Source organism: Sceloporus occidentalis, unplaced genomic scaffold (genome assembly GCF_023333645.1).
Source record: "Sceloporus occidentalis isolate IW3139 unplaced genomic scaffold, rSceOcc1.0.p SCAF_53, whole genome shotgun sequence".
NCBI classification, from domain to species: domain Eukaryota; kingdom Metazoa; phylum Chordata; class Lepidosauria; order Squamata; family Phrynosomatidae; genus Sceloporus; species Sceloporus occidentalis.
The window spans coordinates 6,200,494-6,216,593 of record NW_028317033.1 but is presented as its reverse complement, the minus strand read 5'-3'; the positions used below and the strand labels follow the sequence as shown (position 1 = coordinate 6,216,593).

Here is a 16,100-nt window from a genome sequence, read left to right as displayed (position 1 = left end):
TGTTATTGTTGACATTAAAACAAAAAGTATACATATAAAAAATATTTTATTTCTTGCTTAAAAGCATAATTCTCTTTGCACAACTTTATTCCTTTCTGCATCGTGAGATTGTATGTCCACTCAGGTGTGCAACACAACTTCCCTCAGAAATTCACCTTCTGTACGGCGATGTGGCGGTCCGCCCAGCGGCACCCATTTAATGACCGAAGCTCCCATATATTGCTTGGATTCTTCTGCAGCTTATAAGGTTAAAAATGCAGATTTTGCTCTAAAGATTTTTCCACTTTTAAAACGTTGGTTTGCTCATGTATTCCTCCATAGTCTGCAAAAAGAAATATAGAAACATTAGCAGTGTCTTGGAGAGATAAGCACGGAAAGATGTCTGGTCAAAAGAAAAAAACCCAAAATAAAAACACAAAGAATAAACGTACTAAGAAAACAAAAATCCGTTGTATTCCCAATAGCATTCCTTCATGTATTACAAACAGCAATTGATTTGCCCAGCACCATGTACAGACAAAAGGTTTTCAAACACCAAATAAGTCAATTTTTACACAAAAGTAAATAATTTCTGCTGTGAAAAATATGTAAAACCCAAAACCACGCAGGCTATATGGGCTGAATGGTTCATATCTGCCATTAAATTCTATGTTTTATGAATTAGGATATAGCTACTATCTAAGATATATTCTCTATTCATATAGCAATGGAGAAATAATCATCTGATTCCTTAGAGAGCACAATAAACCGTTTAAATATTCCTTTATTCAGCTTCTAGCACCTATTGTGATGTTAAACTACATTAAATGGATGCATTTCTTCTTTCAGTAGGCTTCCCACATACCTCTTGTAACATGTCTGAATCCTCAATAGCTCGAACAACTGACTCCTTGGAAGTCTCCTGAATTTCTCCTCCCATAAGGAACTCATCCAAAATGAAGTAAGCTTTTTCAAAGTTGAATATAATATCTAACTCGCAGACCTAGCCAAAAGAAAGAATACTTTACTGTATTATCACAACAGCAATGGGAGACATCGTGGTGCCAAGCATTGACTACTACTGGGGAAAAATAAAAGATGAAAATTTTAAACCGAAAAATAGTAAGAAAAATGCAAAACACTAATCATTTTAAAGGATGTAGAGCATAAAAAAATATATTCTTTTAGGTTTTCATAACCAAGCGCATGGCATTGTTTTCTAGCTTATCCTCAAAATAACGAATGATGCAGTAGGCATGTGCCACAGTGTTCAGAAGCCAAGGAAGATCTCTTTCTGTGTCCCTCTTTGTAACACATACAGGATTACCAGATAAAAAGGACATATAGTAACACAATCTACTTCACAAGATATATTCCACAGACAAAAAAATAACCCTTAGATCCCATTGCCCTAGCTAGCCCTGTTAACTACCCCCAAACCCTTTAAGCAATAACTAATTATATATATATATATATATATATATATATATATACACACACACACACACACACACACACACACACTGGCCACCTTAGGTACACCTGTTCAATTGCTTGTTAACACAAATACCTAATCAGCCAATCACAAGGCAGCAACTCAATGCATTTAGGCATGTAGACAACTTTTGGGGTTTTTAACGCATACTAACACTCACAGTTCTCTTTTTTTTTTTATTTCTTTTTTTTTTTGCATATTTCTATGGATTCAAATGAAAGCCCTATTTTTCCTGAAAGGATAGAAAAAGACAAAAAAAACCCATGATATGTGTTGGTTGAATTAATGGTCGAATTCTCCTCAGAAAATGTTATTTCCTTTAATAGATTATGCGTATAATCGAGACAAGGCACACAACACACAAAAGTCGAAGCGTTGTCTAATTACGTATTTGGATTACATGGTTTATATAACTTCTTATACTTCTTATCTGCTTCTAATAGCATGCATCATTCTGATTGGTTACTTTTTAAGCAGGTTACGCCTCTTAATAGATATGTTGGCGCAACTCGTGATACATCATAGACTAGACATTTTCTACTGTCTTTGTCAGCAATAATATTTATGATAACATAAGCATTTTTCTAACAATATGTAACTTGTGTGGGTACATCAAACAAAAAAAGGGAATCTTAACGAAACCCGCGTATGGTAAAAATGGCACAACTGCTTTGGGACATATGGTACCAGAAACCCCTGGGACTGAAGGGTTTAAAAACAGTACTGCAATAGTAAATGTGACTTAAGACTACATGATAAAAAGTACATACAATACTTGGGACAGAGCTGGTTTTTTTTTGTACCTTTCGTGACCAAGGCTGTTTTAAACACGTTTGCGGTGCTTGTGTTTAGCCGTAATTTTCTTCTCTTTTGTTTAGTGTACCCACACAAGTTATATACCGTTTTTTTAGGACAAGAAGAGTTTTCTTCAGATTCCGTTATTTTAATCATATCATCTAAATTTAGTTATTGATTTATTTATTTGTCATCTAATCTAACCAGTGAGCTGAGTTCTATTAACCAGCATGGTTGGCTGCAGCACCTGTAGTCAAACTGCAGCTCAAAGTTCACAGGAGGGTCTGGAAAGACCCTCTGGGAACTATTTAATTTTGAATGGACCCGCCATCTAGGAAAAATCAAATTGGGCCCCTGACTTTTTTGTGTTGCTGAATGTCTCTATATAGCTACACTGGCTGAGTACTTTAACCCCTGGGCGCACCCATTATTGAAAGGCATATAGTCTTTCAATACAGTGAAAACAACCGCTCCTAGGAGCAATCGTACGGAGCCCCTTTATTTTTTTTTTGTTTTGGTGTTGCTGGATGTCTCGATTTCAAGGCACTGCAGCAACTCCAGCTGAGCAAAGAAAGACGCTCGTCTAACCCCATGACCCCATGACGTGCCAGGCACATAAATTGTCGTTAAGGGGATGCATTTCTGTGAAGTGCCTCACACATCAATTGTCTTTAGGTTAGAACAGAAAAGACAATCTTTTCCCATGATTAACATTTCAAATCTGGGAGGGAATAAGGCCTGCAGATCTTTTCATATATATCAGCAATCAAAATTGTCGATATTGCACATACTTGTAGAGTCATTTCTTACATTCCCAAAATACTTATCCAGCAACTCCACAAATCGATGGACAACTTCCAGCGTGAGAAGCTCGTTATCCTGGTCGTCGATAGCACAGCAAAAATAAAGGCTGGCATACCTAGGGAAAAGCACAAGCATGAATTAGAGCTTTTCAGGGGACATTTAAAAACAAAATCAGTAATCCATTAATTATTAATGTTAAGCAGTGTACCCCCTTTTTAAATGAACAGAAAAATCATGTCCACGCAGACACTGCAAAATTTAGTTGTATTATCTTAAAATTACAGGCAGCATGAATTTGATATTTGTATATCAGTAAGTAATACAGTTTATGTAGCTAAAGATTCTAAGAATTTACCCCCCCCCCCCCACACACACACACACACACACACACACACACACACAATGCACAATACTATGCAATCACATAGCAAATGAATGGTGCGGGCCAGCGACTGACCTGAAACAGAGTGCGAGCAGGGCAGGCTTTAGGTGTTCAGGCACCCTGTAGAGGTCACTCCTGTGATGCCCCCTCCCCCCCATCACCCCCATAGTCCCTTTGTCCCCTCCTTCACTGTACCACACCTCTCTTATCCTCAGGTATAGATCATAAAGACAGATGAAAACACAGCATTTCAGGTATAGAGCAACTGAAAAACGCACCTAGGTTCCATCCACAGGACCTGCCTAGCACTCAGATTGGACGCATAGGACTTGCCATCTTTGCCCCACACAGCCCGCCTGTGCCATCTTTGCCCCCCCCTTACATATCCATGCTATCACACACATACTCATTCATTAACTCATTCAAACCCCTCCCCCACCCACTTACCTTCACACTTCTGCAGGGGCCCTCTTGCTAACCTTTGAGTTCTCCTTTACCGCCCGGAAGGAACCAGAAACTCTGCAGGATCACGTGATGCAATATGACCTTGCTGTGTTTCTGCTTCCCCTGGGAGGTACAAGAGAGCAACGTAGAGGTAAGCTGCCAGCCAGTGCCGAAAATAATTGCAAGGGTCCCTCGCAATGTTCCATCTAATTTTTCTTAGGTGGTGTGCGCAGAAAATTTCTCTTGTGCAAAAATTTTCCCAGAGCCAAAATGTTGTGCGCACAATATCCGCGCCGCATAAAGTATCAAATTTTTTTGGGGGGAAAACAAGCGCACAGCTTAGAGGGAACACTGGTCCCTCGGTCCCCCTAGAGTGGCGGGCCCAGTCACAGTTACCACCCCTGAGATTGTGGTTGCTGTGGCTTAAGGGTTAAGGGGCAGCTGCTATGGGCCCTAGGGCTATATGTCATACCAATACCAAATACATTTAGAAGCCATTTTAATACTCCTTGATGAGGTAAAGTGGCAGGGACTGTGTGTAGGAGGGTACATATCAACGACTGATGGGCATACCCAGGAACTCTCTGAGTTTGCCCGGAGATTGCCGGGTCAAGCACTGCTACTGCTACGTCAAGCATGCCCGCTGCCCGCCCATTTTCCATTTAAATGGGGGTGTTTCCCGCTGACACCGGCGGGACCTCCCACCAACATCAGCCGGCAGTTCTGGCCAGAGTCCAGAAGTTTCCAGGTATGCTGAAAGGTAGAAGTAACCAAAAAAACGAGTGGTGCTCTCATTGATGGTAATGGCCGTGATTGATGAGTCCAACAATCTGTGGCAGTTTTACAACCGGAAGGAACAAGCATTAGATATATAAGTGTGCTGACCCCGTTTTAACTTGTCAGTAGCAGCAGGGACAGATTGATGGGAGTTAGAGCGCTCATTACTCACCTACCGTACTGCAAGTTAATAGTCTATTTTCGTGCACAAATTGTACTGTTGTGTGGTGGATTGGAGAAGCTGTAGTGGATTACAGGGACTGCAGCAGTCATTTTTCCCCCGTAGTAGAGTTTAGTTACTTAAGACAGTTGCCCATTTATTCTATCAGGACAAGTTCATTTATTCAATTATCTTTCTATCATACCATTTATTATTCTCCATTCATAAATAAATATTGATGATAACTATATAATATTGGGGAAATTCAGTCCTGCATGGGGCTGCATGTTCCTATCATCTGCTAGCGCCTGCTTGCCCAGGCCCAATGCCCTACTACTACTACTTTTGCTGCTGCAGCACCTCTTTGACCTATATTTGGGGGAACCTTCTTTTTTTTTAAATTTCTATAATGAAATGCAACTCCAGAAGGTGTCAAGGACCTCCTGTTTTGGGAAAGCCCCCCCCCCGAATGTTGTTCCGAATAAAAAAAATTTACATCCAAGCCGAAGGGCCAGGTAACAAAATGTGTTGCACAAAAAGCAATTTTGCTCGCCGTGCACATGTCTAGTGTTGAAGAAATGGTTTTCGCAAGCAACAAAAATCTTAAATCGTTAAAGAGTAAATGGGCAGATGATCTGTGACGTCTCACCTCTTGTAAACAAGCTTCAGATCCTTCCAGTTCACAAAGCTGCTTGTTTTAGGACTTCGGTTTAAAAGAATATGAACCAGCTCCCGTGCTATTTTGCGTTTTTCTTTCTCAGGAATTGTGATGTACCATTTCTGTAATCGCAACTTCCCTTGGCGGCTGAAGAGCAGAAGGAATCGGATCTGAAAAACAAGAGTAGAACTCCTCAACTGTATTCCCAGTATGAGTTTCTGCGCTGGAGCTTTTGCAACTATGTGACTGAATGAACAAAAAAATATTATCATGCTGTACTGTAACAAGACGTGTTTATTTTTCTTAAATTACATAATATGTCAATTGTTAACAAACCAAACAACCAGAAACACAATCCAGTAAGAACAAAAAAGGTATTTAAAGGTTCAGTGACCCCCATTACGCTGCCAGGACACTAGCCGGGGTCAAAAATGGGGAGTGATTTTTTAAATAAGAATCAGTTTACGCCAGGACATTTTTTTTTAAACAGTATACATTGATTTAATTCAACCCATGATGCATTAAATTGTTTTTTTGGACCCTCCAGCATTTGCACTTTTACGGATATTATAGCAGAGTTTCTAAAGTTATCATTTTGAAGAATTCGACACAAACCCCCAAAATGTTTGCCTCTTTCTTTATACCCCAGCCAAAAGCAAGTGCAGGTAAAGAAAGAACAATAACCTGTCCCTTTAAGTAAACTTTAATAAAATAATAAAGCCCATGACACTTCCCTGTAGCTAAATCTTACCGACCCTCCACTTATATTTCCTTACTTAACAAAATGGAGAGAAAAGAAAAGAAAAAAAAAGGAAAAAAGAAAGCATTCATCTAACATTAATGATGTGATATTAATAGCTATGTCTTTGTCACTGGCAGAAAAACTCTTGCATTGAAATTAACGGGAACGCTTTATGCTCACACGTGTGAGACCCCAACGAGGATCTGCATCAGTGGGGGGGGGGTACTTTAAACATGACTTTCCACTACATTATGCATTAAAGTGCCCCTTTAAAATAATTTAGAAGGTATTAACACGGATTATTCTAGATGCTTAGGATAGGCATAATACAACCGGTTTTAGAAGTGCCTCATACCTCCCTAACTATGCTCTTTGGTGGACTTTCATATTTTTGGACACTATTGCATGAAGTCGCCCCACTGCCTAGGTTTTGGGTCATTGGCAAGTTTGGGAGATTAGAAGATTTCCCCTGACCGGCCCACTGAGCAGAACAGATAGATGGTTATGCAGCTTCCATATGACTGCCTCATGACTTATAGAAACCAAGAGAGGGACCCGATGCCTCAATAGGTCGAGGGGTGGATGTAAACACAAAATTCTCTCCCATTACTGCCCCTAACCACCCCGGTGTACTGTTTTGGTTGCCAATGGCATCGCGTGATATGAGGTCTCCCTTACTTTTTAGTTCAATGAAGATTTTGATACATTTTTACACTTTCCTTGGCAACCCTTGGCTGAGGGCTGTTTTCATGCAATTAAATAGTGTATAAATTAATACACACACACATACTTGTAGCAAGATCCAAAAGATTCACTGACCTTTCTTGTACCTTTCATAGCTATGAAACACCTAATGTTCTGTGCGGAGCTGCAGTACCGGATTCTTTAGGCATTTCAGGAATTTAAAGTCTTTCCAAATCATTCAATCCAATCTCAAACAGATGAAGTTACTAAATCCTTGGTGTCCGTCTAGTTAGAAGCCATATGCTACCTTACTGAAGCAGTACGTGACACAGGGAGAAAATTAAATGTCCCAGACAGCCTTGCCAAAGAAGTATGCGTACTGATTTAGTTTATGAGTACTTTAATATGCATTCTTTAAAAAAAAGTTGGATTTAAAAAATTATCTGCAGCTTCTCCCCTACATGGTAACATTCACTAAGTCAGTGCCGGGGACCACATTTACTCATTTATAGCACAAAAAATAACTGGCGGGGGGCAGAATTAAAGATTTAAACATTTAAAGAGAACATCTCGGTTATCGTATGTATCATAATTGCATATGATAGCTGGAGTGTGCCTTTAAGCAAATTTTGCCCATACGTTGCCACACAGGAAATGCCAAGCCATCACAATACAGGAGAAAGAATCTAAGAGGGCTGTGTAGAAATATCACCTATACCAGACGGTGGATCATCAGAATTGCTCGCTCTCTCTCTCTCTCTCTCATATATATATGAAGGATATGAGGAAAGCATTCTATGGATGAACAAAGTTCTCTATCTATACAACAGTTCCGCATCTCATACACTTCATCCAATGGCCAGGATGTAGTAATAATGCTGAAGGTTACCGCATGTACCTGTACCGTATATACACACATACGATTCTCACGGGATCGAGTACTTCAGGCAGGGCACTGCTATTTGTTGCATGAGCTCGACATTCAGCAGCAACACTGCGTGCACTGCTAACACCTGATAAAGGACCCGCGTACCTGCCCGGCACAGACCAGCTCCGGTGGGGCGGAGAGTGTCCCGGTAGCCGGGAGACTCGGCTATGAGGCAGGGAGTCCGTGTGTTAAAATACATTTAACCATCCGCATCTATACTGCCCAATTCCCCACTTCCTTAAGTGAGTTACCCCGAAACTCTCGGCTCTACTCACCATTTCTGTTCCGGCGGAAGAAACAGGTGACAGTGACACAGGTGAGACCAGTGAGACTTCCACTTCCACCAGCCCCTCCCATTCACCCCACGCCCCATTTCACCAGCACCTCCCAGCCATGCACCTGTCGTAATGAGCACGCCCAATACGCCAGTATCACCCCTCAGTCAGGATAACCCCACCCCGCGCGTATACTCCGCCCCTAACAACAGGCCCCCATGCGCTAAGACCCCGCCCACAAACAGCAGCCCTCAGTGCCTAGCACTCCCGGGCACCGCCGCGCCCTCCAGTGACCGCGCGGCTACCGAGCGCTGTGTGTGGGAAGTGCACACGCTCGTTAGTGACAGGACGCCGTGTTTATTTAACACACACCCGCTCCTCTCCCAGCATTGCTCTGAAGAATGGCATGCAAGTAAACTCCACTCCGTAACCCCACTAATGTTTAATATTTCACTATGCATTACACCGGGTCCAGCAAAGCTTTTCTTGCAGGAACCAAGTTGGCCCTGCGTAATGCATAGTGTAATATTAAACATTCTAGTGTCCCATTCACTGTACCACCAGTGAGAAATACCTAGTAAGGTACTTCAATAAGCATGATTTACCTGTACAGGCTCTGGGGCAAGCATGAGATGTGTTTGGCTGGCAAGCCCGTAAACTCAATGCCAAGCAGGAGGCAAATGGTTTTGCAAGGGGCACAAAGCAATATATTAAAGGAGACATTAAAATGCACATGAAGGCTTAATCCTGATTTCTCCAGCATCACTGCAATGATTGGAATAGCATTATGCAGGGCAAGCTCAGCCTTTGTTACAAGAGACTCCCACGGGCGCTGTCCCTTCATAATGCGTGATTAATTTTGGGCATAGAAACTGCAAACATCTGCAGGACCCTGGAATTACACACTTATGGTTGTCATAGTACAAAGTAGGCATCACACACTCTGCTATGTACATGCCCTGAGCCATGCATTAATACCTATGCTTTAACTAAAATGTTAATTTTAACATGTAAATGCTTTGTACCACAAACGACATACACCCTCGGCGTGGTGCGTGCCCAGAGATGTGTCTTACACAGTCATTACTGGCATGGCGCCCTGGATGCATCATCTGTGCCCACACAGTGGAGGTGATATCTGTTTTATTTGTTCATGGGCGCCATCTGCCATTGAGCCACCGCCATCTCCTCGCTGATACATTCTGCGTTCACCGTCAGCAGCCTGATTCACGTAACCGGACCATATATCTGGCATTAGCGATGGCCACTGGATCATTTTCTACTAATGCCAGTGATGTGATCACCATGATAAAGTATCAGGGTCATATAAATATTCTGTTGATGATGTCATACCAATTCATTTTGTCAGTTTTTCAATTATGTGTACATTTGATATAAGGAGGTTGAGCGCCTTATTATTCTCAGATCTAGTTTTTGGCATGCATATCGCATTTCCGTCAATGTCACAAAAACCATTTATACTTTGACGAAATTGCCGTTTTTACCCAAGGCCAGCACCTCCAGCTGCCCCCATTGTTAAGTGCTGGGATATGACATCATCTGTGCTAGTGCTGGTAACAACATTTATCAACCAAATCAAGTCCACTTTTCAAGGGCTTAATAATGTTTTCCACATGTTAGCCGCAGAGGGATGGCGTTACCGTGTATGATATGAACTTATGAATCCTCAGTAACTCTCTGGCATGGTGAAGCTCGTCAGCTTGCTTTGCACACGCCATTTCTTGCTGTTGACTTTAGCGCAGATCATGCGTACACCGTCTGCCATGCTGTTTCCCTTGCCATTGAATGTGCTCTGATTTGTTTGCCGCCACTGAAAGTGATGACAGCTTCACATAAAGCAGAAAATATAGCTAATTCTTACCATCTTAAAAAAGAAGCAAAGCCTGCTCACAGTGTTTCAGATCCCGCCAGTCACCCTCTTCTTTCCAAAGAATCTGCAGACAGGAGCCCAGCGCATGCACACCTCGATACCGTAACTCAGCCTTCCTCCTGCGCATCAGGGCGAGCATGACACACTCACACTAACGTAACCAGACATATATGCTACTGGTCAAAAGTTTGGGGTGACTTAGCTGTTTTCTTGAAAAACAAAGACTATCTGTACTAACATAATTGCAAAAGGTTTTTCTAACAACCAATTAGCCTTTTAAACTTGGGTTACCTAACACAATGTGCCATTGGAACACACACTTTCTCTAACATACCCAGACACACAATAACATACCCAAACTAACACACGCACTGGCACTCACACTAACACACACCCAGACACACTCACATTAACATACCCGGACACACACAGACATACTAACCTACCCAGACACACGCTTACACTAACATACACACACTAGCATATCCAGACACACACACAAACTAACATACCCAGACACACACGCTACCCTGCAAAGCCTCAGTGCAGCTCGCACACAGTGCTACTGCTTGGTCACGCATTATTATGTGACCCCACTAAAGTTGCTGAACCCTCCCAACTGCTTGAAATTAGGGAGATAAAAAGGTAAATCATGGACTTAGGACTTACCTCTTTACCCACTCCCCTTCTGCTCAGACCTCGGGGGATCAACTGATGCTAATAGGTGTATAAAATCAAGCATGCAGTCTGCATAGCCAAACATTGGCAGCAGAATGGTCTATATTGACATGGTATCATTTATAGATGCAACCTTTTCAACGTCAGTCATATTTCTGCACACCCAGAGCTGCCTTTGTCCACTGTAAGTGTGTTACGGTAAGGGGGAAACACTTAGGGCAATAACAGCTCAGCAGTGACATGGTAGGTGGCGTGAGTTCAAAGAGCAGGACTGCTGCGTGCCAAAGCACATAGCTCATAAAAATCGCCTCCCCTCGACTTGGATGCTCACTAGTGAGTTCTAATCGGACGAAGCATTAACAAAAAAAAATATTCAGCATATATATATATATATATATATACATTCAGCAATATCATAGGTTGATTATACAGAGCTACTCATAAGGTTTAAACAGAGGAACGTCTACTACTTGATAAATATACTTGGCTGAAACACCAATGAAACAATCATTTCGTTTAGCAGATATAAATGTGTTGACCGAGTTCAGTGGGTTAGAAGCTGGTAATGGATAATTAATAATGTATGAACATTATCCATTGAAAGACACACTGGAACTCTTTCTACACATAATATTGACAATTGACTTGTAATAGCTGTTCTCTCAAAATGTGAAGCTATCACAGGTCATAAACCTTACTAACAGCTTACAGGGGAAAGCCTTGGCACGCTTAATCTTTTCAAAGCATTACCTAGCAGTATAGAATACCATTTGCAACTTCCGTGATTAAGTTTAACCTTTAAACAGTCAGAGCCATGTGGACAATTGACAGGGCCACATACGCTTGCGATAATGATGATTGTAAGCTAATGTCTGTGTTACTGTATGCATTCCCTTGTGCATTGAACGTGTCTGTTTGGGAGTGATTTTTTTTTAGTTTTGGGTAAATTGGCTGCCTGGCTTGTGGCTCTGGTGATGTCACCGTGCGTCAGGCACAGTTTGCCTGCTTATCCCGCATTGATCCTGTCAAGCAAGTTTGGCTTGTTCTTCGAGAACACCCAGTTTCATTACATTACAGGATCTATATTTACAGACAAAAGACTAAAACAAAGTGTTTTTAAAAAAAAAATCAGATTGCAAGGCAATATAACTGTCAAGAAATATGAAATTATGTATTTGTTGTAAGCTTGAGTTGTATGTGTACCCTCGATGCACAGATTAAGTATAACACACAATCGCAAGACCCATTTAAAATGTATGGCTTTGGGAGGTTTTATGGCAGATAGTACAGTACAGATACTACAGTAAATGCATAGACAGCAATAGGTTGCAAAATCTTTTTTTATGAAAATTAGGGTCCTTGTAAGCAGGCCTGTCTTTAATATGAAGCAAATGGGGTAGCTGCCCCAGGCACAGGGATGGAAGCTGGCCCTTGGTCAGGGGCATAACTAGAAACCATGGGGGCCCTGGTGTGATTGCCCAAGGTGTCCCCCAAATTCGACAGCTGGTCTGTGTCATAATTGCCCCCACATAACTGGTCTACTGGTCTATGCCTTCTTTACTCTTTACCCACCCCCTCCAACATACATAGTTGTATTCAATTTTCCACTGGAATAAATTACACAGATCAAATAAAAGCTCATTTCCCATTTTTCAGCTATAGCTTGAAGGTGGAAAATGACATACTAGATATTCTTGAAGAAAATAGAATAGAAAAAGTTCCAACAAGCAGAAGAATAGATCCCATGTGTACAACACAGTGTGGCCCATTTGGCTATTGAATGATAAGAGACTCAATGAGAGTGCCTATAATGCACCAAACGTACAGTTGAATAGGGCTGTGGTTTATAACCTACGGTGTTCCACAATACCCTAGGCTATAAAGGCTATACTAAGGATTTAAAATAATTCTCTCTCTGCTCCTTTGCACCAAATGTTTATTCAGGGTATGTATATAAATTCATTGGTGTGGATTACATTGTACCTTTCTGTGTAAAAATAAAACACAATTCTTATGATTATCTTACACATTTACATAGTTATCAGTAGGTCACAAATTGGCATAACATTTCTTGGTGTTTCCCCACCATCTGGCCAAGCCTCCAACCTCACGCCCTAAAGCCAAAATGTAGCTTTACCATGAAGGCTCACCAAGAGCACACAAATGTGAGGTGGATTTTAAGTACACACCCTGAAAGAGGTATAGCCTCAGGAAAGTCAGGTAACTGGTATTTCAACCACAGTTTCTGGTGTTCTACAGTCTATTCATACCCATGTTTTCAAACAATGAGTATTGCCCTCAGTGGTTGATTCAGATAATGTGCCTGCCTGAGGAAGGTTGGCAGGGCAATAATTCTATTCTAGGATACTCCTAATGAAAAACAAAATGGACCACTGAAAGAAGCATTTTGTATTTGCAATGCCACCCAGAATGAAATCCAAGCAAGCATCATGTTCTTCCTCCATGGTGTTTCTATACAATCCTTTATAATGAATGCCACTACGATTTAGACAGTATTCTTTGGACTTATTCAGATATTCCATCCATAGTGAAAGGGTCTTTGAGTCGTGATATTTGGCAACTTGAAAAGATAACACTATTATCAGGGTGGCAGGCCCAAAAGATTGGTGTGGAGGAGGCAGCTGGAGACAATGCCCTGAGTCATCACTGACTATTATAAGAGGGCATTATACTGAACAGGTTCAAATCATATTCGTCTTCATGGGACCATGACGTGCTTTGATGTGATGTCAGTCTGTTCTGTTTGTTTCTACTGATGCCAGTGTGTAATCACACATGACCACTTTATAAAATGGCATTTTACTGTTATTGTTATAGTTACTTGCGTCCTCTCGACTGTAGAGGAGATCAGAGTTTATTTATCTTTTCAAACTGTTGCTCATGCAGGCGTGCCAAGCTCGTCGTAGCTGGGAGCTTTGGAGCTCACTTTCTCTCTGTTTTGGATGAAATCCAACACCCTTCATACCTGTGCATTTTTGGAGGCCAGTGCAGTACCTGAAACAGGGCTCTGTGTTCTTTAACCCCAGCAGCCAACCATGTACTGTCCCATTTATGGTTGGATTATGAAGCTATTATGGTCAATTGCTACCGTATCAAAAAAGTATAAAAAGTACACACTCCATATACAATATTATAAATATTTTTTTTAAATGGAAAACTGCTGATGAGAGCTTATGGGCTATAAGTGCCTTCCCTCTCGGCCATGGTGATGATGAGCATCATAGGAGTTGTAGCCCTCCAAAGCAGGTGAACCGGGGTTGTAAAAAGAATGTCATACTTTTGGAAATGTGTATTTTCTGAATTTATTTTGTTTCTTCAAACATTATTATGAAATTTAACCCCTTCTTTTGTGTACTCCGTGAAGGTAAGAGCTTGCAGGAAAGTTGTGTTTTCAACTCACACACTTCAGTGTTCTATAGGCCAATACAGACAGTATCCTCCAGCTAGAAGGGCTAAGCTGGATGGCCCTGTATAATGTATAACTTAATGGATGAGGAGACTGAAGAAATCTCACTGATTTAACTATACAGAGCAATTGAATAGTGAAGTCAAGGAGTTGGAGCATAACTCTACATGAATAAACCTCAATGTGTTGTCCAATTATTCAGTTATGCTTGGACATTGTTGGATGAAGTTTTTTTTAGCTTTAATATTGTTATAAACCATACTAAAAGACTTTGAAAGATCAATAATAACAGCCAATCACAGCAAAGCGGCCATGTACGTGTTGGCATTTATTGTCTTTTAACTGCAAGAGGTAGTGTGACGCTGGCATTAGTTAAATGGTATCATACCAAAATGGTCTGCCTGAAAGTAAAAATGAATAAAGCTTGGAATGAGTACAAGGCACATCGATCGAAGGTAATAAGTAATGATACCTGTTATCCAGGGGGCAACGAAAGTCGCCTTTTTGTGTGGACGTCTGGTATGTCAGTGAATTCCTGCACTTTGAATACAAGCAGTGGCAATAGTGGCCATGGCAATAGTCAATACATTGTTTGGTGCCTGGGAGAGGCAAGGTAAATATTCACCTCTGACCTGGGATTATTGCGAAATACCTATACATAGTTCCTGTTGTTAAATTCAGAGAACTATTTGCATTTGGGCTAAAAGTTCGATGTATGTATTCACAATCATCTTGCACACACGTTCTAAATAATCTGAGGAACCATTATTGCCAATGACTGAATCATCAGGTCCTGTTATGGACCAGGAGACGTCTGTCCCTGATTGCAGGCCCTATGTGGATGTGGCAATAGAGTCTTAACCCATAAATGACAGATTCAGTCACAACCAGTTAATGTAGAAAGCACAGGAAGAAAAATGACACATACACTGAATATTGGGTGTGGAAAATATATATATAAATATATTTATACATATAAGCTCCAGGAAACGTCACTAAGTAACTAGATTTATAACTCAAAATCCCAGCCATGACTATTAAGACCAGCAACTTGTCTATTCACAAATATTTGGACATTACAAGTCTTCTGTTGAGCTGTACTTGAAAGCCGGCAGGTCGGTCGGTATACAGTAGTTGTTAGTATACTGTAGTTGCTTGTTGATATGGGTAGGGCTGTTTAGTTTAATGGAGTTCTGGGTCAGATTGCTTGGTTTTGATGATCTATTTGATTTTTGTCACGTTGGAGCCCTCTTTTAGAACCCCTGCCAACTTGATTTCAGTCAAAAATAAAAGTTCATATATTGCGTCATCACATGACTTTTCAATCAGGACACAACCCTAAGCGGAAATGTCCTCACAGACCAGCGGTGGCATCTTCGTATTGCCTCATCTGTCTGGATGCGTGTCATGCACTTTCCTTCAATTTAACGAAGGTGAAATGAAAAACGTAAAACCTTTGGCCCGAGAAATTCACCTTAGAGGCGCCGTTGTTCTGTCTCAACCTGTTGTGAATAAACCAGTACATAATAGATTTTTCAATGAAAACAGCCATGGCACATCATTTATTGGAGAAATTCTATATTCTTCCAGCAACTAGAAAAACCAACCCCTTTTCCCTATAGTAAAACGCACTTGTTTTATGTGTTTGAAATCAGATTACGTTAGACATGTGTTTGATTGTTTTGACCTACACTGGTGTGTTAATGAATCACTGGATGTTTTCAGTAAAAACAATCAACACTGGTTTTAAAGGCAATAATATATTTCCCTTTGGGTGTATGCTCATGGAATTAAAGCAAAGGGTGTGGTAAAGTAGCCACTTAAGTGGATTTAATACCTAGTGTGCTTATTAAAATATTGTTTTAAAAATGCTTATCTACATGGGAACTGTTACAACTTCATACCTCCCAAGTGTCCTGCTTAAAGTCCCAATTCCAAGGAACCGTCCCAACTGTCTCAGAAATTTAGGAAGATCATAGTA

At 41.0% G+C, this 16,100-nt stretch overlaps 1 protein-coding gene across 1 annotated transcript; it reads right to left on the bottom strand.

The window, feature by feature from the left end:
* Positions 1-286: 286 nt before the first annotated feature.
* Positions 287-8,967, bottom strand: LOC149288291 (AP-1 complex subunit sigma-3-like). Its single transcript, XM_089492019.1, has 6 exons — positions 8,729-8,967; positions 7,851-8,013; positions 5,486-5,664; positions 3,080-3,188; positions 845-982; positions 287-322 (listed from the first exon to the last, which is right to left on the bottom strand). The coding sequence occupies exons 1-6, from the start codon at positions 8,965-8,967 to the stop codon at positions 287-289; spliced, it is 864 nt and encodes a 287-aa protein (XP_089348145.1).
* Between the last annotated feature and the right edge of the window lie 7,133 nt (positions 8,968-16,100).